General features: G+C 35.4%; 1 protein-coding gene across 2 annotated transcripts in view; it reads right to left on the bottom strand.

Annotated features, from left to right (window-relative positions):
- RCAN2 (regulator of calcineurin 2) overlaps positions 1 to 27,414 on the bottom strand; it is a 339,493-nt gene that overhangs the window by 141,350 nt on the left and 170,729 nt on the right. The window contains exon 1 of one of the 2 annotated variants that reach the window (XM_003769118.4): positions 11,910 to 12,383. The exons of the other annotated variant lie outside the window; for it this stretch is intronic. Coding sequence (XP_003769166.1) covers positions 11,910 to 11,996 — 87 coding nt within the window. The 5' untranslated portion in view covers positions 11,997 to 12,383. Of the gene's footprint in view, positions 1 to 11,909; positions 12,384 to 27,414 lie in introns of those variants that run through there. 2 annotated transcript variants of the gene reach the window in all.

The following is a 27,414-nucleotide window of genomic DNA, read 5'->3' as shown; positions in this document are numbered from 1 at the left end:
TTTGTTAAAAAATAGTATTCGCATGAATTATATTATATGGAAACTTAGGGATGGATATAAGATCTAAAGCTTGAAGGTTTCCTAAGAAACCAACTAACCCAATCCTCTCATTCTACAGATAAGGAAACTGAGCTTCAGGCAGGAATGATTTGTACAATGTCACACTATTTGTATGCATCAGTGTTTAATCCTAAGTCCCCAGTGTTCTTTCTTAAGTGTAATGAAGATGAAATAAGATGTGTATAAAGTATTTTGTAACTATAAAATATAAATATAAATGTCAGTTTTTATTATCTGGAATTGTTTTTATAAGGGGATGTGGTCATAGCTAATTGTGGGCATCCCAAGAATCTGTCCTCCTTCCTCTATACTATTTTATTTGGTGCTCTCAGCAGTTTCCATGGATTCAAACATCATCTCTATGCAGATGCTTCTCAAATCTAGTTATCCAACCCCAACTGCTCTCCTGATCTCCAGATCTCCATCTACTGACTGGATGTCTTTAAACTTGGCATCTCAAAAACTGAACTAATATCTTTTCTCCAAAATTTTGCCCTCTTGCTAACTTCCTTATTATTGTCCAGGGCTCCATCATTCTCTTTGTCACTCGGCCTTGAAACCTGTGTCCCTTTCCTAACTTCTCCCTCTCATCCTTCCTGTCCCTATGTCTCTACCTCTCTTTGTCTCTGTGTCTGTCTGTGTCTCCCTGTCTTTGTGTCTCTGTCTCTGTCAATATCTGTGTCTCTGCCTTTATATACCTATTCAACTGTCTCTTTGTCTCACTGTGTGTGTCTCTGTTTTTCTATTTCTTATTCTGTCTGTCTTTTTGTTTATCTCTCCCTCTATATCTCTCCAGATGTTTGTCTCTCTTTGTCTTTGTGTGTGTGTGTGTGTGTGTGTGTGTGTGTGTGTGTGTGTATGTGTCTCTGTCGGTCTGTTGCCTCTCTCTCTGTGTCTCTGTCTCTATGTCTGTCTGTTGCCTCTCTCTGTCTCTATGTCTTTGTCCCTGTCTGTCTTTATGTATGTCTCTATCTCTCTCTGTCTCTTGTCTCTGTCTATCTCTCCCTCTCTGTGTCTGTCTGCCTCTGTGTCTCTGTCTGTCCATCTGTCTCTCTTTCTCTGTCTCTATGTGTGTCTCTGTCTCTTATTTCTGTTTCTCTGTCTTTCTGTCTGTCTATCTATCTATCTATCTATCTATCTATCTATCTATCTATCATTGTCTGCCTGTCTGTGTCTGTCTCTCTCTTTCCCCCAATATTCAATCAGTTGTCAGGGGCTGCTTACCACCATGATACAGATTCTCACTACTTCTCCCATTCCAGTCTAATCTCCACTCAGCTATCAAGTAGATCTTACTAAACACAACAGAACTCTAAGAATCAATCTTTCTCCTTCCAAGTGAACTTCAATGGCTTTCTGTTATTTGAAAATAAAAACAAAGAAACAAACAAAAAATCCCTTTGTTCGGCATTCATATCTCTTTATCCAGTAGCCCTTTTCTACTTTTCCTGTCTTTTTACACCTTATTTACTTATCTCCACATGCTTTGGGACCCTATGATATGGATCTGCTTGTTGATTGCTTTTCACACTTGACATTATGTTTACATTCAGGCATTTTCACTGGTCATCCCTCATATCTGGAATACTCTCTCTTCTCATCTCTGCTTCTAGCTTTCAATGACTTGCTTCCGGAACCAGTAAGAAGCCTTTCTAGAACCCCCTTAATGCTCATGACTTTCCTTTGTTGTTATCTTCAATTTAGCCTCTATAGATCTTGTTGACACATAGTTATTTGCATGTTGTCTCCCTCATTAGACTTTAAGCTCCTTGAGAGCAGGGACTGATTTTTGTCTTTTATTTTTTTTTTTTTGGTATTCCCTAATATTGCACATAGTGTGACTTTAATAAATATTTCTTCACTTGACTTGTTGCCTAGTGAAAAAATCCTAGAAGAATCTATATTCCCTGAGTTTCTCTTAAAATATAATAAAATGCCATTTTTAAATGGAATTCAATTTCAATGGAAATAGATCCACAGCATCTGACATGAGTGCCTCTGTAATTCACACCAGTGCAATTGTCCTTGAAAAACTAAAATTCTTCCAGTAGTCCTAGTGGAATTTCTTATTTAATCACTAATCTGTCTTCCTATCTAGGCTCAAAATGTGCCTAAGACAGAATAGAGTTTTCTACTCATGGTATGTCTTTCCCCTGTCAGCATTCTTTTCTTCCCACCCTAAAAAGGCATTTTCTTCCTTCCTTCCTTCCTTCCTTCCTTCCTTCCTTCCTTCCTTCCTTCCTTCCTTCCTTCCTTCCTTCCTTTCCTTTCCTTTCTTCCTTCCTCCCTCCCTCCCTTCTTTCCTTTCTTCCTTCCTCCCTCCCTCTCTTCCTTCCTTCCTTCCTTCCTTCCTTCCTTCCTTCTTCCTTCCTTCCTTCCTCCCTCCCTCCCTCCCTCCTTTCCTTCCTTCCTTTCTTCCTTCCTTCTTTCCCTCCTTCCTTCTTTCCTTCCTTCCTTCCTTCCTTCCTTCCTTCCTTCCTTCCTTCCTTCCTTCCTTCCTTCCTTCCTTTCCTTTCTTCCTTCATCCCCCATAGAATTAAAACTAGACTTTAAAGATCCTTTAGTCCAACACTCTCATTTTACAGATGGGGAAACTGAAGTCATAAGAGATGAAGTGACTTATCTGAGACACACAGGTAGTAAGTATTAAAGCTATATAAACAGGAATGAACAACAGTTTCTTCCCAATCCTTGCAAGATTTTAGGGAGAAAATCCTAACTTTCATTTTTCCATTCCTGCTTTTTGAGAACTGCCTCAGACTTTCCCATTATACTGATAAAGAATCAGAGGTAGAAGAGAAAAGAGGAGAAGAGGCAGAGAAAAGAGAGAGGTTTTACAGGACTGTTTTATTTTTGAATACCCTAGCATCATTATCTAGAAAGTTAGGATGGAAATATCTTATGTAAATAGTCTTTTAATGATAAAGGTGCAATATAAAGTATAATGATATCAAGTAACAACAAGATCAAGAGAGCCAACAATGTATATAATGAGTGGAGAGCTGGTCTTATAGTCAGCAAGAAATAGTCAGATATGTTAAATGCCATCTTTGGCATGGAGTGGCTGTGTGACTCTCTCAGAGCTCCAGGGTCATAACTCTGTAGTTGAAAGAAATCTTAGAGATCATCTGGAGTTACAAGTTGTAGAGAAGGGGCTGACCTGCTTTAATAGAGGAAATCCCTCCCTGGGAACTCCCAACACCTATAAAATTAAAAGGTGGTTTTTTTTTTTTTTATGTGTAAACCATCTTTTATTCAGAATATTTGAGGAGTGAAGCAGTCTGGTTAACTTACTATTTTTGTGGTAGTGATCACAAGAGTTTTTAATAAGAGTAGGGATGATTGATGTTTGTATAGTGTTTTTTTATTTAATAGTCTTTTATTTACAGGATACATGCATGGGTAACTTTACAGCATTATTTGTATAGTGTTTTAAGGTTTATAAAATTCTTTGCATAGAAGAAAAGAGTCTCAAGAACTCTACCAGACATAGCGCCTCCTCTTTGGTCACCCTCCTCATTTCTTCCCACAAATCCAAGTCAAGGTTAGGACAAGACCAACAATGGCAAGAACTCTGGTTAGTCTGCCCACCTGGAAGGAAAATATCTTACCCATCATGTTTTTCTGACTATAAATCAGGGAACATCTGGGTTGTATATACACTATTTCATCTGAGCCTTAAAACAACTCTGTGAGAAACTAACAGTTTTGTTATTCCTATTTTACAGAGGAGGAGACAGGCTCAGAAGGAGACAATTTCTTGCAAATGGTCACAGATCTTGAAACAGTGTGAGCTGGGATGTTGAAAGAAGATATTCCAGAGTAAAATAGAGCTACCTTAACTCTTGAGAACCTCAGAAACTGGCAAACTACAAAGGCTTACTTTATTGCTTTGTTGATTTCTAAACTTAATAAAGTAACAGAAGAAATGTTAGTTATGAAGATGAAACTTAAAAGTGTATTGTTTTTGGTTTTTTTTGGGGGGGCAGAACAGTGAGTTATTAAACATTTACCAGCACATTGCTAATATATGGGAGATTTGTTTGAAGTTGGATCATTTTTGTATTATTCTTTTAATTCATCCCTTTTATAAGCTTGCTTAGCTGTCAAAGGATCATAGCTCTGGAGTTGGAAGAGACTTAGAAGTCATCTAGTCCAAATCTTTACTTTTCTAATGAGGAAATTGAGACTCCAGAAAAACTAGACAACTCACCCAAAGTAATTTGTGTACTTCTCATAACAGCTAAATGTAGAATATGCCAAGGAAACAAACTTCAAGCATATTTTTTTGAATTGACCAGAGTTTTGGTTTCCAGAGAAAAGAAATGTATTGTGTTGAGCAGCTCTACAGTATAAATTAATAAGTGGAGTATACATAACAAGTGGAATAACATTACACTTACCGGCAATGAATCAGTAATATAGCATAATAGTCAACAACAATAAAAATTAATATGAAATCACTTCCTTCTTCAATTCTCTCCACAGTTGCCAAAGTGATAATCTTAAAACATATTTTACTATGTTACCCCCTGTTCAAAAAGTTCCTAGGCTCCTTATTATCTCTAAGATAAAAATCCTTTGTTTGGCATTTAAAACCCTTTACCATGTAATTCCATTTTAGCTTTCCAAGCTTATTTACACATTATTGCTCTTCATTCATTCTGTGAGTGGGTGGCTCAGTCAAATTTGCCTTTTTTCTGCTTCTTCATGACATTTTGTCTATCATTTCTCTGTGTTTGAAATAGGCTTAACATCATTCCTAAATTGCATTTCTTCTTTACCTCCATGTCATATCATCCCTAGCTTCCTTCAAAGTTCTGATAAAATATCATCTCTCATTCAAGACTTTTCCTTATCTCCTCAAAATATAGCTCCACCCCAAATTTATCTTAGATTAATTTTGTTCATATTATATATTCAGAAATATAATTTATTTTCTTCATATTTTATATTTATAAATTACACAAATTTTATAATTATAACATATACCTATTTTTTATTTGTTACACCAATTTGATAACTTAGAAAGTATATATATTTTATTAAAATGTATATATATTTATAAATATAGAATTTTTATATATTATATGATATTATACTATATATTATATATAATAAATCTATAAATATACAAATTTTATAAATATTCAATAGAAATATTTTGTATTTACATATTATGTTCTTTTTCTTAATAGAATGTAAGTTTCTTGAGGGTAGGCACCATTTAAAAAAATCTTTGCATTTATTCCTAGCTTCTTGTTCAATGCTTATTACAAAGTTAATGTAATGAAAAATGCTTTTGAATATTGATTGAAAATATAGATAATATTATAGCTTAGTTGTCTTACAGAGAAAACCTTATTTTACAGTGTGTATAAGCCTTCATGGAAGCTGGACTATATCATTAGTATTACGGTCTCACAACCATATTCCTCGTAAGCCTCACAGTTTTGGTAGTGCGAAGAAATCAGAGCAAAAAGAAACTAAAACCCATGAGAGAACCAGGAAGGAATTGGAATTTTGTAGAATAATAAAGAGAAGCCTGGTAAGATAGGGTATAATCAAAAAAGCAGTTAGACTTAAGAATTTGGAATTTCAAGTTGGAGTCCTATCTTCATCATCAACTATGCTTATACTCTTGGATACTTTATTTTTCTGAGTCTCATAGAATCCAAACAGTAAAAAGAATCTCAAAGGTCTGCTGTCAAACCCCAACCTGAGCAGGAATTCCCTTTACAACATCAGAAATACTTAAGTAATCATCCAAGTTCCAATTGAATACCTCCAGTGATAGGGAACTCAATCTTTTGGACCTTCCAATTATTAGAAGGAAATTCCTTGAACTGAATTTAAAGTGGCCTCCACAAATAATTTCCATTCCTACTTTTCTCTCTGAGTCCAAATGGAAAAAAGCGTAATCCATTTTCCACAAATAACTTCAAATAATTGAATACATCTATCATGTTCTCTGCAAGTCTTCTTTTCTCTAGGTTGAACAACTCCCAGTTTCTTCTAATAATCCCCTTATGGCATAGTTGTGTCCTCTTATCATTCAGGATGCCATTCCTCTGGACATTCTCTGGCTTGCTACAATTGGTGCACATAATTAAATGTAATAATCAGATAAGGTCTGACCTGAGCAGAACATTGTTATCACTTCTCAAATTTTGGACACAAGACCTCTTAATGAAAATTTAAAATTAACTTTTTTTTTTCAAATCATCAAATCATCTTTCTCAAACTAGGTTTGCAATACTAAACTTCTTAGTCCTTTTTTCCCCCAAAGAATCCATTATCTACTCTGAGATCTTTGGAGAATTCTATTTTTATTTTCTATTTAAGTTATCACTTATGAGGGAATTTGAGATGAGACTTCTATACCAAGTCATTGATAAAAACGGTCAAGGTAATGGTCAAGGACACAAAGCCATGGTGTTTCACTGGCACCTATCTTGACACTGAATTATTTATCACCACTCTTTGGGGCCATTCAGCTGGTCCCAGGCCACTGAATTGTACCACTATCCAGCTCATAGTTCCCTATCTCATCCCCAGTAAAACAATGAGAAACTGGCAAAATCCTTATGGAAATTCAATTATACTTGGTCTATGATGGTCATCAGAACTATCAATCTAATTACTTAGTCACAAAAGGAAATTAGGTTAATTTATCATAATTTGTTCTCGATAAAGCCATGCTGTCTCTTAGTCTTACTCTTTTCTTGTGTAAAATACTCACAAACCATCCCTCTAATAAGTGGATCTAGAATTGTGCCAATCATGGAAGTCATTATTCCAATTAGCTGGTAGCTGACCAGCTTGAATTTTAAATGATCTATCTCTTACCCTACTTGAAACTGGCTACAATACAGTTATCCCATACACATCATAATTTTTCCCCTTTGCAGTTTCGATATATCATTGGCTGGCATAAAAAAAATTAAATGGGAATTTTTGGGAATTTTGCAGAAGTCACAGCAAACAATACAGAAAATATTTAGTAAACTTAGATATCTTTGAAATACATATATAGTATCATATAATAGCAAGATATTTAATCTTTTAGTACCACATAATTTAGACTTCTCTGATATGAAAGGAGGGTCAAAAATTTTATGCAGATTTTCCAGATTATGGAACCTAATCCCTGTGATGTGGAAGGGATAACTGTATTTTCCTATCTTCAGTCTTCAAGAATTTCTCTCAGTCTCTATAAAAAAGTACCACATAAGAGTATCTCCTTCATTTTTTCAAAGATCACTACCAATAGCTTAACAATTACATCTAAGTATTCTTTTAATATATGCAGATGCTATTTGTTTAGTCTGGTGACTCGAACTCGTTGAGGGCAGTTACATGCTCCTTTGTCTTCTTATCACATATTTCATGCTTTAATTCACTTCTAACTACTTCCTCTCAAGTATAAGATCAGTTGAAGACTGTTACTGTTCTTTATATAGAAAAGTGTAACACAATAGAAATGGAGTAATTTCAACTCTCTTCATCATCCCTTATCATCATCTCATTCATGGCCAGAAGTGATCATGCCTTTAATTTTCTTCTTGTCCCCAACAAAATAAAAAACTCTTTTTTTGGGGGGGAAATTACACTTTTAATGAATGCTTCAGCCTATTCTATGCTTGAGCATTTCTGCTATCTATTATGCCATCATTTATGTCAATCTCCTATTTCCTGTCCTTGCTGCTTCTGAGCATGTCATTATAAAATACAAACTGATTATTGAGCTCCCTGTACAGACAAATTATTCTTCTGCATCAAAATAATCAATGTCTATTTCATCAGAATTTCATTCTCAAATGATGAGCAGAATAAGTTTGAAAAACCTGAACTTACACAAACTGATGCAAAGAGAAGCGAGCAGAACCAGGAGAATACATAGTAACAGTAAGATGAACAGCTGTGAATAACTTAGCTATCTACATCCAAAGAACTAATGCAGAATGATAACATACTATTTTTCACTTCATTTCATGTTTTTTTTTTTTTTGGGGGGGTGAAATATGTTTTGCGTGATTGCACATATATAACCCATATCAAATAGTGGGGAGGGAGGAGAGAAAAGGAGAGAAACAACAACTGTATCTTTTTCAAGGAATTCATGGTAGTAGATTACAGATATTTTGGGGAGGGGGAGTGTAAAAGACTATTAATAGGAAGCAATTGGTTGGAATTCTTGATCAGGGATAAACAAGCTTTCCAGTGGAACTAGCCTCCTAAAATCCATGGCATTTTTTATATTTAAATAAATTTAATGAATATTTATTAATTATTATTAAGTACCTATTATATGTCAGGCATTGTGCTAGGCACTGAGAATATAAAGACAAAAATAAAAGGAGCCCCTGCTTTCAAAGAGCTTACATTTTACTAAAAAGGAGAGAAGGGAATTATTTTTCCCCCCTCAAAACTAGAGTAAGAGAAATATGTAATAGAGGAAAGAGCAAGATAAATTATTTAATAATTATTAACATATCTAAATAATTTATAGATAAATTACAGAATACTTATCCATTCCATAAATACATTATAGAATGGCTATTAACAGGTATAGATTATAGGAGGTGGCAGTGGGTGGGTTTCCTTCCCAGGAGCTACCTATCCCAAATGAAATCATAGGTCTAGACAAACGAAGGGAAGGAGTATCCTTTCTGAAATTTTTCTTTGTGTATTGTAATTTAAATGCATTTAAATTGTATTAATTTAATTGCATTAATTTAATTTATTTTATCAACACCATAGGTAACATTGCCATTTCCTGCTGACTCTCAAGTATATGCATGGCATCTCTATCTACATTGCTATATTTTCCCACAAAAGCATTAAAAAAATGCAAAGTTGAGCATAAAAACAAAGGGAATATTTTTTAAAAACAAGTGTATGAGGTTAGAGGACAGTTTTCGTTTATTTGTTGGGAAAGGCTATCCGATTTAAAGCAATTGAGCATGATGTTCTGCAAGTGAGGAAATGCCATCATCTAGCAAATGCCATTGATCTATCAGCTCTATAGATTGGGTAAACAAAAACAAATCCCTTGTAGCATTACAGATCCTTGGGCTGGAGTGAAATGGAAATGTTACTCTCTAGCTGGAGGCTTTTTGGAAAGCAAGCTGTATAAGATCTTCTCCCATCTGACTCCAGCCTGTATCATGCACAATGATTCTTACTTAGGTGAACACTCTGCTTCACCCAGACTGATCTACTCACTTTTCATCCAGTTATCCTTAGCTTTTCCACTTTGCTCCTGGGTAGAACACCCTCCCTTTTTGCTTATAAAAATCAGATCCACCTAATACCTTTCAAGAAGCTTACTCCAATTTCTCTAGCTAGAAATAATCTCATATCCTCTGAAATTATCTGAACTCTTATAATCCTTATTTCTATACTGTTTGCTTAGTAAACATCTAATACATGGTTCTCATTCATTCATTCATCCTGCAGTTCATTTCACAGTACCTGGCACATGGTAGGTGCTTAGTAAATCTTTGCTGACTGATTCAACAGACATTTGTATTAAGTATCTGCCATGGAGTTAGATGTTACCAATATAAATAAAATGTAGGTTCTGCCTTCATAGATTTTATAAACTCGTAGGAGGCAGAATACCTAGGTAATAACAGAATATATTCTAGTTGTGTGGGCACACCCAGCCCATGTTCTATGATTCCCTATATGTATAAAAGAATGTAAAACAGAATAATAATAAAAAATGTATTATAAAGATAAAAACAAAACTTCTATGTAGGTCTGCAGAAGACTAGGGTTGAGGTGTTATTTTCTCATACAAATATGTCTATTTTGTTTTGTCAACTAAAATGTAATCTCTTGGAAAATAAAATTATACCTTATCCTCCTCTGTATTCCTCAATTGTGTCATGTATATAATATAGGCTCAGCAAATAATGATGTAAATGCTCATGATCTGAATTCCTGTAACCATATTTCAGAAAAACATATGGGAAAAATTCCACAGCTATTTAATGACCTTCCCATGTCACATGGAAAATTGGCAATGCATTGTCTATGGCTGTTAGACATAATGCTGGCTTTTCCTTTACGATTATAATTATACAGCTCTCTGCACCAATATTTCCTGGAAGACATAACAACTCTTTCATTATTCCTACTATCTACGTTGATTTCACACCATGATGATGGACAGAGCTCTCAGAAAGGAGGCATTTTCTAGAAATGGTATGTGAAAAGCTGATTGGGCTCACATGCATATCTAAACCAGTGCACATGATTCAATTCAACTCAACCAACATTAAAATAAGCATTTCTTTTGCACAGACTACTGGAATTTAAAATGGTCTCTGACTTATTGGTACTATTTTGTAGAACAGACACTGGAAACTCTCCATGATGCTTGTGTAAAAATATGCAGGTGTGACCAACTCAACCTTTGAGTCCAGTTCAAAAGTGTTTTGAAGCAGTTATGTTGGACATGCTTGAGTGACATGGCCTCCTGCTGATAATTTACAAGCACTTGTCCATAAGATGCAGTGTCTCACCTGCATACATAGCAACAAAGAAATTAACTCTTTTCTTTAAAAATATTGAAGCTTTGGGGGAAATGATGCAATTCAATTCTCCCTTTCTTCCTCCTAATGATTATTCAACAACTCTTGATTATTTTGTTGTTGTCAAAGTATCCTTCTCTATCAATGTTTTAAAGAAGATGCTATTTTGCTTACTGTGAAGCTTAGCTGCCTTAGTCCTATATAAGAAGAGTAATTAAAATTTCCTTTGCCATAATAGTGGATTTTTTCCATCAAAGAAAACCGAATGCTGAAGATAATTGATTTCATCAGAGTACAATTATCCATGACAATTAGACTACAACTGAAGCAATCAGTAAGGATCAGCAAAGAATGTTAAGTGTAAAAAAAAACTGGTTCTGATTTTTCCACCTTACTCTATTTGTGTTTTAACTACTCAAACTTTTTTTGTAGGCAGCTACTTAGTCACAAAATAACCTGTTCTTTACCTTTAAGGAATTCCTAGACAAATGATGTAGAACTCGATTTGTTTTTGTTTGTTTGTTTTAGAAAGGACTGTGAAGATTATAACTGCCCCATGGAGCTATTCTGTGTTTGCTCAACTTAAGGAGCATCTCCCAAAACATTTAAATGGAATAAATGACAAGCGAGCTGTTCTGTCATCACATTGGACCATCTTGGGCTTGATGTTTGCTGGGCACGTTTTCTTTAACCATTTCAGATTCTAGCTTCACTTAGAACTAAGATTTCACTAATTTTTTTTAAATTGACAGATAAAAGGAGAGGAAATTAATATGTAGCTATCATGAAAACAGTTCATACAATATTGAGAAGATAATCAAAGCAATGTTGGCTGCTGCTTTTTCCTGGATGAAAAGAAAAAGAAAAAAATTGGTTCGGAGAGCATCATCTCATCTAACTTCATGTAGTTCAGATACTCAGGTATTGAATGTGTTTCTTAGGCAGACCACTATCACATCTCTCCTCTGTTTTTAAACTACTAGACAAACTCTTATTTCCTTAAGTTAAAAAGCTTTTCAAAGCAGTACCAATGATAACCAAAAAAAGAAGGAAGAGGAATAAGTGGGGAAAGAGAAGAAAAAGAGAAGGTAAAGGAAGAGAAGAAAGGAAGAGAAGGGTGATGTAGAAGGAGGAGGGGAAGAAGAGGAAGGAAAGGAGGAAGAAAAGAAAAGACAAAAGGAAAGAGGAAGAAGAGAAGGAAGAAAAAAAGAAATAAGAAGGAATGGAAAAAGGAAAAAGAGGAGGGGGAAGGGAAAGAAAAAGAGAAGAATAAAGGAGGAAAAGAAGAGGGGTGCAAGTGCATACCTTAACCTCTTGGTTGGTAAAAATCTCCACATCCACCACACAGGCAACCAGAGTGGAGACATCACAGTCCATGCTCCGGGCTGGCATTCCCCACTCTTTGTATTTAAAAAAGAAAAAAAAATAGAACTCAGCAGCTTTGGAGTTTTCAGTTATGTGAAAAGCCTCCAATTAAAAATCTCCACTGAAAAGTGGGCAGTGATGTGTTCTTCTTGGAGCCAGGAGTCAGGGACTCTCTGTACCCAGAGCTGCCTCTGCCTGGTATACCCTTGCAACTGAACAGACACAGCCGAGAAACAGCCCTCGTCCCTCTCGCATGGCAATGACATCACCACAAAGACTGACATAAGCTAAATCTACTTTTTTTTTCTCCCCCTCCACAAGCCTTTTATCTCCAGGCAGTGCAGTGGAGCAAATTGAACATGATTATGTGCTAAATCTGAACTTGGACTAAATCAATTCGGGCAACGTTCACTGGGAACTGAGTCATAGCTGTTGTTTCTGCCGAGTGCTTATGTTTGCAAAAAAAAAAGGGGGGGGGAGGATATTGACATCAGAGGTTCTGCTCTGTTGGGAGAAATAATTCTGCAGTTAAGCATTGGGAGGTGAAGGTTTGCAGATTTCCCTGGCCACCTCCCCCCTCCCACTGCAATCCCAGCATCAAGTTGAGGCATTTGGAATATAGCTGGGCTTATGTTAATTGCCTGATGCCCATCAGCCAAGCGCACATGTCCTGTGCATCTGAATGCATGCAGTGTATGAGAAGAATGGAACTCCATCCTTAAAGGGGCTGCACATGGCTGGCCATCAGTCACTTAGACAGCCCGAGAGGAGGAGGAGATAATTACAGGTTGGTTAAATGCTCTCAGAGAAGTGTCAGGGCAAGCTGGGGACTCTAAAAACTCTCTTCTATGTTCAGACATCCAAGCAATCACCAAGGTCACTCTGACTAAAAATGGGCCATGTGCAGGAGATTGCAAACAAAACATGTATCTATTTAGTACGTGGGACCTGGCTCTGTCTTTTTTTCCCTCTGGCCACAGGGATCCCTTTCTCCTGGTCCTTGAAAGAGATGACACTGACCAGCAAGAGTCATCAGAGAAGACATTGAGAATTGGCTTTCATTGAAGCTTTAATTATAAAAATTCCATTAGCATTCATCAAGTATTTGAGCACTTTCTAGTTGGAGGAGACATTGGGAATCATTCTTGAGCTCATCACCCTTCTCATTTTACATAAAAGTAAATAAATACCAAAAAATGAAATGACTCCTCCAAAGTCACACAATGAATTCAAAACAGAACCAGATGACATTTCCTAGTCTAGTGCTCTTTCTATGACACCTTATAGCCTCTAATTCTTTAATACTCTAATAGCTTTTTTTTTAGCCTAAAGTGTTCTCTATCCCATTGGCTTGGGTGGGAAAATAGGCTGATAATTACAAAATATTATTTATCATTTGGGGGACAGCTTGATGGCACAGTGGATAGAGCTTTGGACCTGGAGTCAGGAGAACCTGAGTTCATTCTGGCCTCAGACATATAATAGGTATATGAACCTAAGTCATTTAACCCTCTTTGTCTCAGTTTCCTCATTTGTAAAAGGAATCAGAGAAGGAAATGGCAAACCACTCATTTCTTTGCCAAGAAAACCCACAGTAAGGTCACAAAAAATCAGAAATCACTGAAACAATGAAATTTATTATTTAATCACTAGACCTCATGAAAGGATTATAGAAGTGTGGTTCAGTGAAAATATATAGCATTTACACAGCACTTTAAGGTTTGAATAGTGATAGATTAGATATATTAATCATTAATCTAATCCATTATCTAATCTATCACTATTCAAATCTTAAAGTGCTATGTAAATGCTAGGTATTATTCTAGTATTATATATATATATAATGGTGATCAATATATGTAAATCATTATTACATATATGATAGTTTTATAAATATTTTGATATTTATTTAATATATCACTATTCAAACCTTGAAGTGCTATGAAAATACTAAGGATTATCCTAGTATTATATATATATATATATATATATATATATATATATAATATATATATATATACACAATTTTAAGGTTTTGAATAGTGATTGATATATATAAGATAGTTATGTATCTAGATGTAGAAATATATCTATTATATATATAATGGGGTAACATTGTTATCCCCATTTTACAAATGAGGAGACAGATGCTAAGATGTTGAGAGAGATTAATTGACAAGGGAGGCTAGGATCTTGATTCTGCCAAGAACCAAAATGAAATATGTGATGCTGGGAAATGGATGTAAATAAGCATTTCTATATTGCTTATCATGTGCTAGGCACTGTACTAAGCAATTTTTAAAAGTTAAAAAATATTATATATATATATATAATATTTTTTAAATTTTAAAATATTATCCTCAAAATGTTAAAAGAAATCGAATGTGCTATTTTATCTCCATTTTCAGCTGAAGAAAATGAGGTAAACAGTGGTTAAATAACTTGCCCAAGATCCCAGAAGATTATATTTGAATTCATGTTTTTCTGACTTCAGCCCAAGTGCTCTTCCTATTGTACTACTTAGCTGCCCCCAAATGGTAAATAAGATGCCATATAAGATTTAAATCCAGGTCTTTCTGTCTTCAAGTTGAGTACTGTATACATTGGGTCCCCTAGTTGCCTAACTGGATTGGACTTGAATATAAGTATAAAGATCCAGATTTAAATTTACGTTCAAGTATTACTTACAAATGTCACTTGGGCAGGACATCTAATCTCTAGACTTTGATTTCCTCATCTCAGAAATAAAGAGTTTGGACTAAATGGCTACTAAGGATTTTACCAATTCCAAATCAATGCTCCTGGCATATCCAACTCGTCCTTGGGGGAATAGGAAGTAGAGAAGAAGAAGAGGAAAAAAATGGACAACAGGGCTATTTCCACTATCCTTTGTTCAAATAATTAGGACATTTCAATTATATTTCTTTTGTTGTCGTCCTTGTTTTCCGACTTTTTTGAGCAACTTTTGAACATTCAATGTTCAAGGAATCAGATGTATCAAAGTTAATCCATCAGGCAAACAGCAAATGTATTTTGAGACTTTTATGTTGGTGGGGTGCTGTGACTGGCTTATAGGAGATATGAAGAAGTAACATTTCTTGTTGCCACTTCTTATCTCCAACAGCCACCTTTTCTTTTTTTAATTTTCATTCTCTCCATCTTGACTACTACTCTTTCTTCTCCAATGCATCCTCCACACAGCTGAAAAAGTGATTTTTCTAAAAGTCTGAATACCTTCTCTTCCCCTATCCCTAATAAACTCTAGTGGCTCCTTAAAAAGATTAGGAGCACATACAATATCTTCTGGGTCACATGCAAAGCTCTTCATAGCTTGTCTTCAATCTAGCAACCTTTCCATATTTATTAACACCCCTCTTCATGCCATACAGATGAGTTAAACTGACTTTCTTTCTGTGACTTATAGAAAACATCCCATTTCTCACCTCCAGGCCTTTGAAAAGTTGCTTAATAAATGTTATTTTGGCCCAGAATGCATTCCCTCCTCACCTCTACCTCTTAGAATCACCAGTTTTCTCCAAAGTTCAAATAAAAAATCCATCTTTACGCGAGACTTTTTCCTTATTCCCTCAGTTATTAATGCTTCCTCCTTCCTCTACATCCTCATCCTTTGCCAAAAGACCCTGAAGTGACTTTGTATGTGCTTTTCTCCTCCTTAAGAATTTAGTTGGTTGAAAAGGCATAATTTAGATCTAACTGGGGAGAAAAGTAATTTGAATATGAAAATATATAGGGTATCCCCAAAGTCTTAGTGCAGTTCTAAATTTTAAAAAGTGTCTAATGAATATCAGGAAGCCCCAATATTTAACTTGCATAAAATTGTGTCATTATGAGTAATACAAGATGAAACAGATAAATACTATATATTTCTGATAGTTTGAAGAGTGAGCACTGAGAATTAAGAGGGTTAAATGAAGCTTCCCAGAAAGAGTGGCCAGTTAGGAATTCTAATATTTATAAGTGAAGAGAGTAAGCATTCCAGGCATATGGGTCAGTCTAAGCAAAGCGTGGAATGCAGAACATTTAGTTTGGTTTGACTGGAACACAGAATGGCTAAAAGGCTATAATGTGTAATAATGCAGTCAGAGAACCCAGTTGTCAAAGGACCCTTCTGCCAAGATAAGGAGTCTTTATTTTATCTAGGCAACAGGGAGCCCCTGAAGGTTAATGAGCAGAAGAATTGCATAGTCAAAACTATCCTTTAGGAAGATTATTTTAGCTTTTGCTTGGAGGGAAAAAGGATTGGAGAAGGCAGACTCATAAATTCTTTCATATTAAGATATAGATGACAGGAAAAGCTTAGAGTTACTCTGGAAGTTATTTTTATCAGAGGTCAAAGGAAATCTAAATTTAATACTGGACTTTTAGGCATCAAAAGGAAAATGTAGAAATACTGGGGGTGAAGAAGACAGCTTCCCAGGACCTCTGAATTTAAGCCGAGCAGGCACTTATTTCTTCTGTTGATGCATAAGGCTAGCCCAAACTAGCTATAGTTCTGACATTATTTATTTAGAAAATGTCATGCGAAGTCTCTCTCTGACCGCTGTGCATCAAGGATCATCGAGACTTTCTAGTCTCAGAAGCAGCACCAACTATTTGTTTGTTAATTAATTGATACCATTATTTTATTTCATTTTTATATTCAATATTATTTATATTATTTCATTGCCATCATCTTTTTTTTTTTAAAGGTATGATGCTGAGGCAACACGAAATTATAAGAGAGCAAAGAGCTGAGTTCTTATTTAGGAATAACTGGGTTCAAGTGCTGCTCCCTATGTAAGCTATCTGTGTAAACTAAGCAAGTCACCAGTAATTCCAGGCAATTCTCTAAGGCTTCAAGCTGTAGAACAGTTATAGTTCTTCACTAAGAATGCTTAATCATAGGTCAGATTAAAAGCCAAAAACAAATAAACCCAAATAATATATATATATATATATATATATATATATATATATATATATATATATCCTTTTCTTTGCCATACTTGTGCAAGAATTTTCAGGGATCAAACTATTTTCCTCATTCATTATCAGCTTTTAGCATCTTGGCATGAGTTATCCTATCATATATGCCCAAGAAACAATCATTTCCCCTTAACCATAGTTCCTTCCCTCTAGTCCTAATTTATCTTGTCTATATCATTTTTGTATACACTTGTTTTCTTATGGTCTTCTGCATTAGATTTTGAGTTCATTGAGAGCAGGGACTGTTTTATGCCTTTGTAACCCCAGAGCTTAGCATAAAGCCTGGCATATAGTAGTTGCTTAACAAATGTTTTTTGACTGAGAGGGGATTTCAGTGTAATTATTGTTATTATTGGACTAGAAGTTCCTTCTGAGCAGGAACTGTTTTATGCCCTGTTTAGCCCCCAAATCTAGCACAGAACCTCCCATGAAGTAGGTCCTTAATAAATGTTTATTGACTGAGAAGGGATTTTAGTGTAATGAACTTATCATTGGACTGGGCAACTCCTTGAGAACAGGGACTTTTTTTTTTTTTGCCCTTCTTTGTAAAGCTTAGTACAAAGCCTGGCTCACAGAAACTGGTACTTAATAAATGTTTTCTGACTAGGAGGAGGTTTTAACCTAATGGACTTAGCATTTGACTAGGATTCAAGAACCTTGGATTTTAGTTCTGCTGCTAACACATGACATGGTCTTGAGTCAGTCACAACTGACTCAAGGTACAATTACTTTATTTTGAAATGACAGAATTGGATTAGATATTGGGCATAACAGGATCAATTTTTTTTTTCCTGTTGAAGCTTCTTTCCTTCTACACACAACATGTGTTTACCTAAAAGAAGTCAAAATTGCCCCCAGGACTTGATTGATTGGCTTCCCAGTTGCAGCTTCCTGGTCATCTAAGGGCAGGAGTGTACTGCTAAATAATTAACAACCAGCTTACCTAAAAAAGAAAAAAAAATGCCACAATCTACTTTTAAGTTTAATCTGTATTGTGAACATATATCCATCATTTCCTTAATTCTGGACAATAAACAAAATAATAAACTCTGGTTTAGAGCTTTTCCTAATTTCTAAGATGTAAATGCTCACACTGAATATTTAACACTCCGATCTCCCAAGGGGATATGAGTTGACTCTAACATGCTCCTTCCTGTACAAGGCCTAATCAGGCCTCTCAGATTTGTAGGTAATAGATAAGGCAGGTGTAGGTCAGTGGATGGAGCACTAGGTCTGGAGTCAGGAGCACCTAAGTTCAAATCCAATCTCAGATACTTCCTAGCTATGTGACTGTGAGTAAGTCAATTAAACTTGTACTAATTGACAAAATGGATGCACTGGAAAAGGAAGTGGCAAACCAGTCTAGCATCTTTGCCAAAAAACAAACAAACAAACCCAAAGGGGGAGATGAAGATCTTGAAATGACTCAACAATAATATTTGCACCTCAGACAATGGGCAAATGCTACAAATCAGGGCTTGATTTATTGTTTTATAGATTGTTGAGACTTAAGAAAGGGATTAAGAAAATATTAATAATACAGACCAAATTTAAAACTATGTTGAGTATATTTTATTTTGAAAGCTGGTTGTTAAACATTATACTAGCACAATCTTATATAAGAGGATTGTAGAATCATAGATTTAGAGACAGAAGGTACCTTACAGGATGCAGGAGTAATGGAAAGGTACCAAAGACAAACTCTGCATCCTTCTCAATTTTGCTGAGAGCCAGCTCTCTTTACAGCTGCAGGGAACTCAGGCCGACTCAGCACCTGTTAATCTATTATCTCTTCACCACAGAACACCTACTTCTGCTGATTCTCAAACACACACACACACACACACACACACACACATATATAAACACAATCTTGCATTTAATCTTAGAGAGCAGGTTCCTGAGCAGTCCAGCATTATTCCATATGATCAAAGAGTTGGAGGGAATCTTAGAAATTTTCTCATCCAAACTGCCTCATTTTACAGATTCAGAAATTGAGATCAATGAAATAACGTGACTTTTCCAAGCTAGATCAAAGAGTTTATAGATTTTTAAAGCTGGAAATGACCATGCAAGAGAACTTATTCAACTCCTCATTTTACAGAGTAAGAGACAGACCAGAGAAAGTGAACCGGCTTACTTGTTAAAGTCTCACAGGATCTTGGAATCCCAGATTCATAGATTTAGAACTGGTAGGGAATTTGGAGGTGATCTAGTCCAGTCTTCCATGCAGAAGGGAAAACTCAGGTCTAGGAAAATGGCATGTGCCCAAGGTCACAAAGGTCACTTCACAATTTTAAGATCACAGCATTTAGACCTTTAATGGCCATTTAGTTTATCCCTTTCATTTTACTGATGAGGAAACTTAGAGAGACAAAGTGAACTAGGAGATAATTGAGCTAGAATTTGAATCCAGGACCATGCATTCCACAATCAAAGCTCTTACAACTTTTTCCCATTACTTCTTTTCCTTGCCCTTGATTCTTTCTAAGTCTAAGGAGAGGGACCTCTTTTTGTGATTCCTGCTCTGGAAAGATGTAATCTTCTCCCTAGTTTGTCCCATATTCAATTAGCTGAAAGTCCCGTGTGGGTTCTCTGCAATTGCTCTGATGCTAAAATACTTTTCAGAACCAACCCCACCAGCACCAAACCATGACAACAGGGGATTAACCAGCCAGACAGTTCAGGATTACAGACAGAGACAGGGAGCCATGGGAATGATGGGCCGGAAGGGATGAGACAGAAATAAATCTGTTTTCATAATTGAAGCTGAGTTAGAATTAGGGAGAAAAACCCTGATAAGCATTCTGTCAGACACTGAACTAATTCTGGTCATGTATCTCAGATTAACAGACAGTTTGCTATGGCCTCCTTCATCCCCTCAACCAAGCCCCAGGAGCCCCCACTTGGTCAGAGAGTTTACCCTCAGGTGCCAGAGAGTGATCCATCAAAGGGACTGTGCCAGCAGGCTTCTGTGGAAGCCAGCAGGAATCCTTCTGACTTTTTGTTTACATCCAAACACAGACAGGAGGGATCCTTGGCATTTTTCCTAAACTAGGAGTGAGGAACTTGAGAGGCAGGGAATGAGGGGCCAGGTGGACCTAGATTCAGATTCTGCCTTTAACACAGCTAATGTGAGCCTGTGCAAATGGCTTAATCTCTCCGGGGCTCATGGTTAGATTCACCGACCTTTATAATCCCTTCTAACTCTAAATACATGAGCCTCACATAAGGGCAGGATTCTCAGACTATATTCTTAAATTGTGTCTGATGAGCAATCTTTTTCCCCACTAGGAAAAAAAGAAATTATTCTAATTTAGCGTATAGTTGTAGACTCTAAAGGTAGATTTAAATGCCTTTTGAGAGTGGATAGAGAATTGGACTTTGGATCAGGAAAACCTGATTTTTCACCAAGATTTACTTATATCAGTGAAATCACAGGTTTGATTATGGATCCCATGTCCTTATCCTCAGTAAACACAAACACACACATGTGCACATGAGTGCACACAACCCACACATGCTCAACAACATACAAATGCTTGGACACGTGATTTAGCATAAATACATGACACACATGTGTCATACAGTATATAGACACATGTATATGTGCACACATCTACATCCATTGTCCCAGTCACTATGTTAGATGCTGATCCAGAATTTTTCCTACTGCATTGTATTATATCTAAAGAAATAATAATAATATCTAGTCACATTTATATAGTGTGTAATGATTTATAGAACAGTGTAACTACTTTCCTTAAGCCAAAGATGACCAGGGACCTAAATAGGGGGCAATTAGCTGTATAGTGGATAGGGCCTGGGATTTTTTAGTAAGGAAGGCTTAAACCCAAATCCAACATCAGACACTTGCTACGTAACATATTCTGGTCAAGTCATTCAACTTTTATCTTTTTTGATTTCCTCATCTATATAATTGGGCATAATATAGCAATACTTCCCAGAGTTGTTTTGAGGATCAAATGACACTGTGTATTGTCTCTGATTGCTAATGCCCTCTCACAAATTATCTTGAATCTAATAAATTTGATATTTATTTTTTAAATGCTAATATGAGCACATCTCTTCCTCTACTCTCTATAGAATATAAGTTTATTGAGAATAGAATTTTTTTCATTTTCTGTCTTTGTATCCTAATATTCCTTGGATAGAAAGCTATTGCAAATCTGGACAGCATACTAAAAGTCAGGGACATCACCTTACCATCAAAATCCATAGACTCAAAACTATGTTTTTTTCAGTATCAATGTGTGGCTGTGAGGGTTGGACCATAAGACAAGCTGAGTGCCACAGAATGTACACTTTTCAAACTGTGGTGCTGGAAAAGACTTTTGAGAATCCCTTGAATAACAAGGAGAACAAATCAGTCAATACAGAAATTAATTCAGGTTATTGACTAGAAGATCAAATACTAAAACTTAAATACTTTGGCCATATAATGAAAAGACAGGACTTACTGGAAAAGACCCTGATGTGAGGAAAGTTTGAAGGTGAAAGGCAAAAGGAATGACTGAGAATGAGATAGATAGTGTCACGGAAACAATTATGAACTTGGTCAAACTTTGAGATACAGTGAAGGACATAGGGTTTGGGATGCTATAATTCATGTCATGAAGACTTGAACAAGGTTGAATGCCTGGCATACAGTAGGTGCTTAATAGATGTTTATTGAACAACTGATTGATTAAAATCGCGAACCTGCCACAACAACAACTGGACCCAAAGGGTGGTGATTACCAGATTGATATCTACGTGGGAAAGAAGCACATAATTCCATCCGTGTCCCTCTTCCCAAGCATAGCTGACCTAAGACTTCATCTCATGTGGAAAGTTTCTGTTATAACCACTTGCCTTGTCTCCATGACAACTGTCTTTAAGTGGAGAGAATAACTGGAATTTGTAATGGATTGTAACTTTACTGGTAATGGTAAACAACATTTAGCTGAGTTTTATCATTCCTTTAAGCTGTCCTTCATGTCAATATTACTGTTTTCCTGTTTCTGCCTAACATTCCTCTGCATAATCTCATTCAATTGTTTGCATGATTTTCTGAATTTCTCATATTCCTATTTTCTTATATGACCATATCATTCTGTATTTTCTATTTCAGAAAGATAGTGCAGTGCAGTGGCTATTGAACCAGCCTGAAGGTCCATTCTAATCTAATTTCTGATTCACTTGCTCTGTGATCCTGGGCAAATCATTCTGCCTCCTACGTGTCCTACGAAATTCTCTAAGACTATAAATGGAAGAGCAGATGCCGTGCCAGATAGGAAGTTCTCATATTACCTGCCTATATCAATGAAATCACAGGTCTAATCAATATTCCTACATTTCTGTGTCACCATTCAATGAGTGCCCATTGTTGCTCCATTATTTCAGTCATGTTTGATTCTTCATGACCCCATTTGGAGTTTTCTTGATAAAAATATTGGTAAAAATATTTCTCAGGTATAGACACAGACACAGCTAAAAGGTATATTAAATAGAGTCCTGGAACTGATGTCTGCTAGACCCAAGTTCAAACCTATCATCAGAATTTACTACCTAAGCAAATTACTTAATCTCATGGGTCTGTCTCAATTTTCCCATTTGTAAAGTGAGGGTAAAAAGAATGCCTACCTCACAAAGTTATTTTAAGGATAAAATGATTAATGTGGTTTTTTATATGACATATTACAAAATATATTTCTATATTTGTCATTGCAAAAAAGCAAGAAAAATAAAGAAAAAAATCAATATACTTTCAACTGTGCTCTCTCTTGTCTCTCTCTCTTTCTGAAAAATAATAACATTTTTTATCATGAGTCCTTTGGAATTGTCATGGACCTTTGTACTGATATATACAGCATATATCTTTCACACTTTATCATCATTAAAAATATTTCTAGTACTGTATACAATGTTCTCCTTGTTCTACTTTGCACCATTTATATCATTTCATATAAATTTTTCCAGGTTTTTCTGAAACTTTCTCTCTCATCATTTCTTATAGTCTGATAGTATTCCATCACAATTATACCACAGCTTGTTCAGCCATTACTCAATTGATGGTATCCCCTGAATTTCCATTTCTATCCCATCACAAAAATGGTTGCTACAAATATTTTTGTATATTTAGATCCTTTTCCTTTTTCTTTGTTCTCTTTGGGATATATCTAGTAGTAACATTGGTGAGTCAGTTTTATAGACCTCTGGATATAGTTCCAAATTGTTTTCCAGAATGGCTGAACTAGTTCACAATTCACCAACAGTTCATTAGTGTCCCTCTTGTTCACTTACCATCTTCCTTTTCATTCATGCTAGCTAATCTGATAGGTATGAGGTGGGACCTCAGAGTTTGCATTTCTCTACAAATAATTTAGAGCATTTAAAAAAAATTACTATTGATAGCTATGATCTCTTTTGAGAACTTTGACAATATATAAATAGGAGAATAGTTCTTATTTTGATAAATTTGTTTCAATTCCATATAAACATATATATGCATAATTCAATATATGTAAAATATTTTATAAATCTTTAAGTGCTATATACATGCTAATTATTATTATTATTATCATATGTAAATTATCATCTCTAGGAAACTGTACATTCCCTAAAGGCAGGGGCCATGTCATTTTTTCATCATTGTTCCCTGCACCAGCCATCGTGTCTGGCACATAGTAGGTGCTTATTATATGTTTGTTAAACAGAAGTCACAGAGCTGAAAAAAGCCAGCATTTTATCCATTGTGCCATGTAGTTGCATAGGTAGATAGACATTAAACAGCACAGATATCTGCATATATGTATACATATGCATGAATATTAATATATGTATACAAATGTGTTTACATGTATGTATGTGACTATATGTATATGTATGTGTTTATTCCCCCATTTACCTTCTTTCCCCATTTGTCTCAAAAGATGAAAAGTAAACTCAACTTCCCACCTTCTACAACTAAACTTTATACCTCAGTTAGAAATATGTGCCTAATTCAAGAAATCTTTATTACGCACTTACTATCTACCACTGTAGTGGTTCATAAAAAGGTTTAATAAAGGTTTCTTGAATTAACTACATAGTAAGTGCTTAATAAAAGTCTCTTGAAATAGGTACATATTTTTAACTGAAGTATAGAGATGGATAGAATGCAGAGGTGAATACTCAGACTATTCCTGTTGTCTAAAAGCTTACTAAACTAAACTAAAAGTTCTGTTGGCAGGTGTTCCATTAAAAAGAAAAGAATTGGATTTGTGACTTCAATGATTTGGGAAACTTTTAGATGAAAACATTTCTACTAATGCAGTTCTCTGACTAAGTGACTTGCTTAGTCACATATGTGTCATATTTGTGTCAAAGATCAGTTTTGTTGCCAGGTCTTCCTGATTCCAAGGTTAGCTCTCAATCCTACTACAGGACACTGCTTCTAAGAATACCTAGGAGTAAGCTTTTCTAAGGTATTTAATTGGGTGATGGAGCCACAAGGCAAGGCAGGGTAACCTGGGAATGAAGTTGTGCATTCATTTACATTTATTTGGAGGTCTTGGATTAATAAGCAAAGGTGTAGGTATCTTTATGGTTGTTTAGCATATAATTGTGGGCACTTGCAAAAATAGAGAAACAAGGAGAAAATAGCTCAAAAATGGAAAAAGAAAAAATAGGAAAGCAGATAATAGAAAGGTGTACTTGGAAAGATCATGTTTTTTCATCTTTTAAAAAAATATAATGTCAAAAATCAGCAAAAAAATTTAATTATATGCACTCCATGATAATTATACATAAAAATTAATATAAATATTCTGTAATTCTATGACTGAGTACCACCAATGTGTAGTCTGCAACTTGCAGCTACCCTTCATATTCCCCAGCCATAGATTTCACTGATATAAAAAAAACTGGAAAGGGAAGGAAACATACTACATCATTCATTTTAGGCCCTGAACCTCAAAGGAACACGCCTAAGTAAATAGTTTACCAGTTTAAGAAAAAACAAAGATACTAAACTCATATCTATGAGCTTTATATACATTATTCTTATCAATACATATAAGTCTGGAAGGCCCCATTTTATAGATGAGTAAAGTAAAGCTCAAAGGGTAATTGACTTATCCAAGATCATACAGAACAGGGACTTCAGTTCTGCTTTTGATTCTGCATCCATTATTCTTTTTAAAAAAATTTGTGCCTTTTTTCCAGAGAAAATTTTTCTCATTCTCTTTATTATCCATCTACTCTTTCTCTCTAGTGTAAATTCTTGTTCTCTGATCCATGACATCAATATAATTATCAAGTCTCTACTTACTGTATTCTTCAGGGATTTTAAAACTGCCAAGGTATCCATCCATTCTGGTCTATTCTCTCTAGATAGTTCTTGTCCCTGCCTTGTAGAGTTTGCCCTGAGATTTCTTTTTTTCTTTTTTTTTTTTTTTTCCATTATGCCTCTCTCCCAGAATAATACTAATTCCTGCAGATTACATAGAGGACACTGTTCCATGGTAGTACACGCCAATGTATCCCTGATTATGCAGCCCATTACTAACTTCTTCCTTCCTTCCTTCTTTCCTTCCTTCCTTCCATCCTCTCCCTCTCTCCCTCCCTCTCCCCCCACTTTTCTGTCTCTCTCTTTCTTTCTCCTTCTCTCTCTCCGTGTCTGTCTTTCTCTTTCTCTTATCTGTCTCTCTGTCTCACTCTTTCTCTGTCCCTTCTCTGTCTTTCTCTCCCTCCCCTCTCAAGGTAATACATATGATATTTTCAAGCACTAAATCCCCAGGACAAGATTTCCATCTCTCTTGATAGGCCATTTCTCTTCCACAGGAGTGTTCATTAATAGAAATTTCTCTCATCACTAAGGCACAGTCTTCCTCCTTTTCCCTCTTTTTGAGACATTTCTCCTGTTCTTCTGAATGTTCTCTTCCTAAGAGATTACCAGAATCACTTTCTCCCATTGCTAGCCTTTGATTTGACTCGGTCACATTACACATTCCTTTCTAGTCTTCCACTCTCCTGACTTTTTCACATACCCTCCCTTTTTTGTAATGTAGTCTCACAAAAGCAAAAACAAAAACAAACAAACATCAATTCACCTTTAGGCAGGCAATCTCCAGGTTCTGACCCTATTATCCAAGACCTGCCTCTTTATTGTTTTCACCTGTCTTTTGCCTTTGAATCCTTTGAATTTTTTAGGGAAAAAAGTCTCTTATAAATCTTTCTGCTGGTATGATTTCAGCCTGGAGAGACTTACATGAACTAATACTAACTGAAGTGAGCAGAACCAGGAGATTATTGTACATGGCAACAACAATATTATACAGTGATGGATGTGGCTCTCTTTAACAATGAGATGATTCAGGCCAGTCCAATGTTCTTGTAATAAAGACAGCCATCTACCCTCAGAGAAAGAACTGTGGGAAATGAGTGTGGATCACAACATAGCATTTTCACTCTTTGTTGTTTGCTTGCATTTTATTTTCTTTTTCATTTCTTTTCCTTTTTAATCTGATTTTTCTTGTGCAGCATGCTAATTGTAGAAATGTATATAGAAGAATTGCATGTGTTTAACATATACTGGATTGCTTGACATCTAGGGGAGAGGTGGGAGAAAGGAAAGGAAAAAAAACTGGAACAAAAGGTTTTACAAGGAGAATGTTGAAAATTACCTATGCATATGTTTTGAAAATAAAAAGTTTCAATAAAATAAATAAATAAAATTCTCTGTTGTCACTATTATTGCTGTCTTTGGATGCCACATTCATTCCTCCTTCCTGCATTTCTGTTGCCTGCATGTTCTGTATTTGAGAATTTAAAAAAATAATTAAAAAAATTAAATCCCTTCATTTCTGTTTTTGTTCTAAGAATTTTTCAAATGTCTCCTGTTAATGAATACCTATCTTTTTTCCCATTTATTATTAAGTTTAGTTTGTAGAGTGTGTCACCTTGGCTGCATCTAAGCTTCCTATCATTTTTTTTTAGAATATATCATTTTATTCCCTTCTTCATTTTCTGTTGTGTGCAGAAGAGTCTTATGTTTTTTGAATTTCTTTTCATTTTCATTTGAAGGTCTTTTTCCTGATAGCTTCAGAACTTGTTTTAGAAACAAAATGCTAAATTTTACCATTATATATATCTTAGTTTTTTGTAGGCAATGATTTTGATTGATATTTCATTTTCTGTGTTCAGAAGGGCTGAAGTTTTCTTATATTATTTCTTGCATAGGGTATTTGGGATTTTCAATTTATTGTGGACTTCTGGGATATATATCTTAGGTTGTCTATGCAATCTCTGTGTTCTGTGTCTTCAAAATTAATACGTTCATTGGATAAAAAGCATATTTTCTTTTAGTGCTGTTTCTTTCTTCCTTCTCTTCTTCTAGACTGCCCTTCACTTCTGTGTATTTGTATTTCCAATTAATTGTTTTCTTTTTTTACTTTTGTTTCTTTAGTGAAACTTG

Source organism: Sarcophilus harrisii, chromosome 4 (assembly GCF_902635505.1).
Source record: "Sarcophilus harrisii chromosome 4, mSarHar1.11, whole genome shotgun sequence".
In the NCBI taxonomy this organism is placed as follows: Eukaryota; Metazoa; Chordata; class Mammalia; order Dasyuromorphia; family Dasyuridae; genus Sarcophilus; species Sarcophilus harrisii.
This window is presented reverse-complemented; position numbering and strand designations above follow the sequence as displayed.